Source organism: Austrofundulus limnaeus, unplaced genomic scaffold (assembly GCF_001266775.1).
Source record: "Austrofundulus limnaeus strain Quisiro unplaced genomic scaffold, Austrofundulus_limnaeus-1.0 Scaffold298, whole genome shotgun sequence".
Classification (NCBI taxonomy): Eukaryota; Metazoa; Chordata; class Actinopteri; order Cyprinodontiformes; family Rivulidae; genus Austrofundulus; species Austrofundulus limnaeus.
Genome location: NW_013952700.1, coordinates 392727 through 395360, shown reverse-complemented (window position 1 = coordinate 395360; position 2634 = coordinate 392727). Strand labels below are relative to the sequence as shown.

Here is a 2634-nt window from a genome sequence, read left to right as displayed (position 1 = left end):
ACACACACACACACACACACACACACACACACACACACACACCAAGATTACGAGACTGAAAGTCTAACCAACCGGCTACTGCAGCCCAACCTGATAATTATGTAAATACCTTAAAAACAAAATAAATAAATAAAATGTTTAAGTGAGTCCTTGTTTTTTTTCTCTAGAACTATTTTAACTTCATTCAAATACTGTAATCTCTGACGTTATTCCCAGCACTCAATTTATGGCCATTCATTTTATTATCTTGTTTTTCTTCTATCATTAGGTTATTTACTTTTCTGTCTACGCTATCTTTGTTTAGTTTTTTGTGCTGATAACACTGTGTTGTGTAATTCTGTAAAAGCAAAAAGCCCATACTGACAATAAAGTATTTGAAGTCAACCAAAACAGTGGTTCAAAGTGGTTAAAATGTCAAAAATAACTCACCTAAATCATCACCAAGAATGTAAGGAATTGGGAATTTCCATCTGTATCTTTTGTCACTTAGTGCATTTTTTTCATTCTGTGGCATGAAAGTGGAGTTAATAAGTCACTTAAATTAAGTGTAATAAAAAACTATATCAAGGCGAATCAAAGAACGTATTACAAAATTCATTTCATTATCTAAAATTATAATTGCACTGCAGTTACTCAAGACGACAATGATTAACAGCTGCTAATAAAACAATTAAGAAGTGGTTTATTATTATATTTATTATGAGCAAAGTGACAAAATCAATAACAACTTACTGAAATCAAAATATCTCCTTCAAAGAGGCTGGTATCTGAATCTGTCACATTTGCAACATAAAATCATACATTTTGTTTAAATTAGAATAGAAAAATACAAAACTATCAAACAATGATGCTTACCCTTGTTTAAAATTGGGTTGTCATCCTCACCATTCTCATACACCTCTGTAAATACACAACATGGATCAGTGTTTTCACATGTCTCACAAATGTTCTTTGTTTTAAAATGAACTTATATTGACATTTTCTATACCATGTATCACATGTGACTGTGGAATCTGCAACAAAAATAAAAACATTTCAGTCTGTGCTGTTTTTTTTTTTTTTTTGGCAATAATGTTCTAAACTATAAAGTTTTGGTACTTACAGTGAAAGATGAGGCAAAGGCAGTGAGCCCCAGCAATAAGAGAATCCTTTCCATTATCCTTCAGAGCTCAGCTTGTAAATGCTGCTCGTTAGGATTAAATTCAGATGCTGATGTGGATGAAGTTTTAGTGGTTCTAAAGAGTAACTAAAGGACTTTGACTCATATCTGTTACTGATTACAGTGTTTTTACATGAACAGATAGTGGTAAACTGCACTTATTTATCATCTGATCGTTAATATCTGATGGCATTTCTAAATTGCATTAAAATTTAGCAGCAAAACATTATTTTAAATCCTGATTATCAAAATAAAATTATTATTGCTGATGAAGGCAAAAGTGTGTTTTTGTTTGTCTATATCATTAACAAAATTTGTTTTCAACCACTGGACTGATTTTGATGAAACTTTCAGGAACTTTTGAAAGTGGAATCAATCAAATTCGAGATGGCTGCCACAGCTAAGAATGGTTGCCAGCTGTCCCTAATTGCAGATCATTTAAAGTCAGTATATGGACGCAATTTAAAATAAGTCATCTTAATTAAAAAAAATCAAGACAAAAATTAATGTTGTATGTAAATCCTGAAAGCCACCTTCAGACTTGGCACGTTCAAGGCAAAAAACAGAATATGTTGCTGAATTTAGTTGTGTTCAGTGTGGTCCTGGGCAACTTCTTTTTTTTTTCTTCTTTTGGACAGTTAAAATTCMTAGTTTTCAGGTGGTAATGAATGCATCACTGAGTGGCATTGGATAAGTGTTTAGCCAGAAAGTAATGATCTTACAAAAAGTTAAGAATATTATCCTGACGTACTTGTCAGAAACGACAAAACAGAGCTTTATTGTTATTGTAATAAAATACGTCCATAATAGTCCAAGAGATAGACCATGCATAAAAAGTACCAGCAATTTTATTGGTACCCCATCAAAGTACATCCCTTCATGGTATAAAAACTCATTTCCTATAAAATTTCTCCCAGACCCAAAGTCAGAATTCAAGATTAATGCTAAAAATCATGGCTTTGACTGTCTATATCTGACCATTGCCAGATCTTTTGCTTCAGATCTGGTTTTTTGGTACCAAAATGTTAAAAAACTGATTGCTTAATTAAATCCAGGTAACTAATATTAAACTTATAAAGCCATTTACAGCTGGCATCCACAAAAAGTGTCAAAATTTGAGCTTTTTTGAAAACCAGGCCCAGCTGTTCTGTCAGTATTTCCTAAACTGGCACCAAACTGCACCAAAAATATCTTCAGACACTCTACTAATTAAAAAACATAAGATAAGATGTACAGTGTCATCTTTTTTTCATTCTAGAAGCAAATGACGCCAACCCTCTAAATTATTGATATATGCCAAATTTCAAATATTGTACATATTATTGCCTTACTTCATATTTAAATCATATTTTAGTGTAAAAAAGTATATTTGAAACCACTGGGTTGTTAGGGTTAGGTCTAACCTGTTTGTAACGTGCCAAACATCCATCTTTTATCTATACCTGCTTCTTCCTTCCAGGGTCACAGGGCTCACT

At 32.4% G+C, this 2634-nt stretch overlaps 1 protein-coding gene across 1 annotated transcript in view; it reads right to left on the bottom strand.

Moving 5' to 3' along the window:
* The window catches only part of mep1a.1 (meprin A, alpha (PABA peptide hydrolase), tandem duplicate 1), a 13598-nt gene extending 12199 nt beyond the window's left edge, over positions 1-1399 (bottom strand). The window contains exons 1-5 of the mRNA XM_014021596.1: positions 1103-1399; positions 989-1013; positions 856-900; positions 733-773; positions 430-505 (exon numbers count right to left, since the gene is read on the bottom strand). Coding sequence (XP_013877050.1) covers positions 430-505; positions 733-773; positions 856-900; positions 989-1013; positions 1103-1156 — 241 coding nt within the window. The 5' untranslated portion in view covers positions 1157-1399. The remainder of the gene's footprint in view (positions 1-429; positions 506-732; positions 774-855; positions 901-988; positions 1014-1102) is intronic.
* Between the last annotated feature and the right edge of the window lie 1235 nt (positions 1400-2634).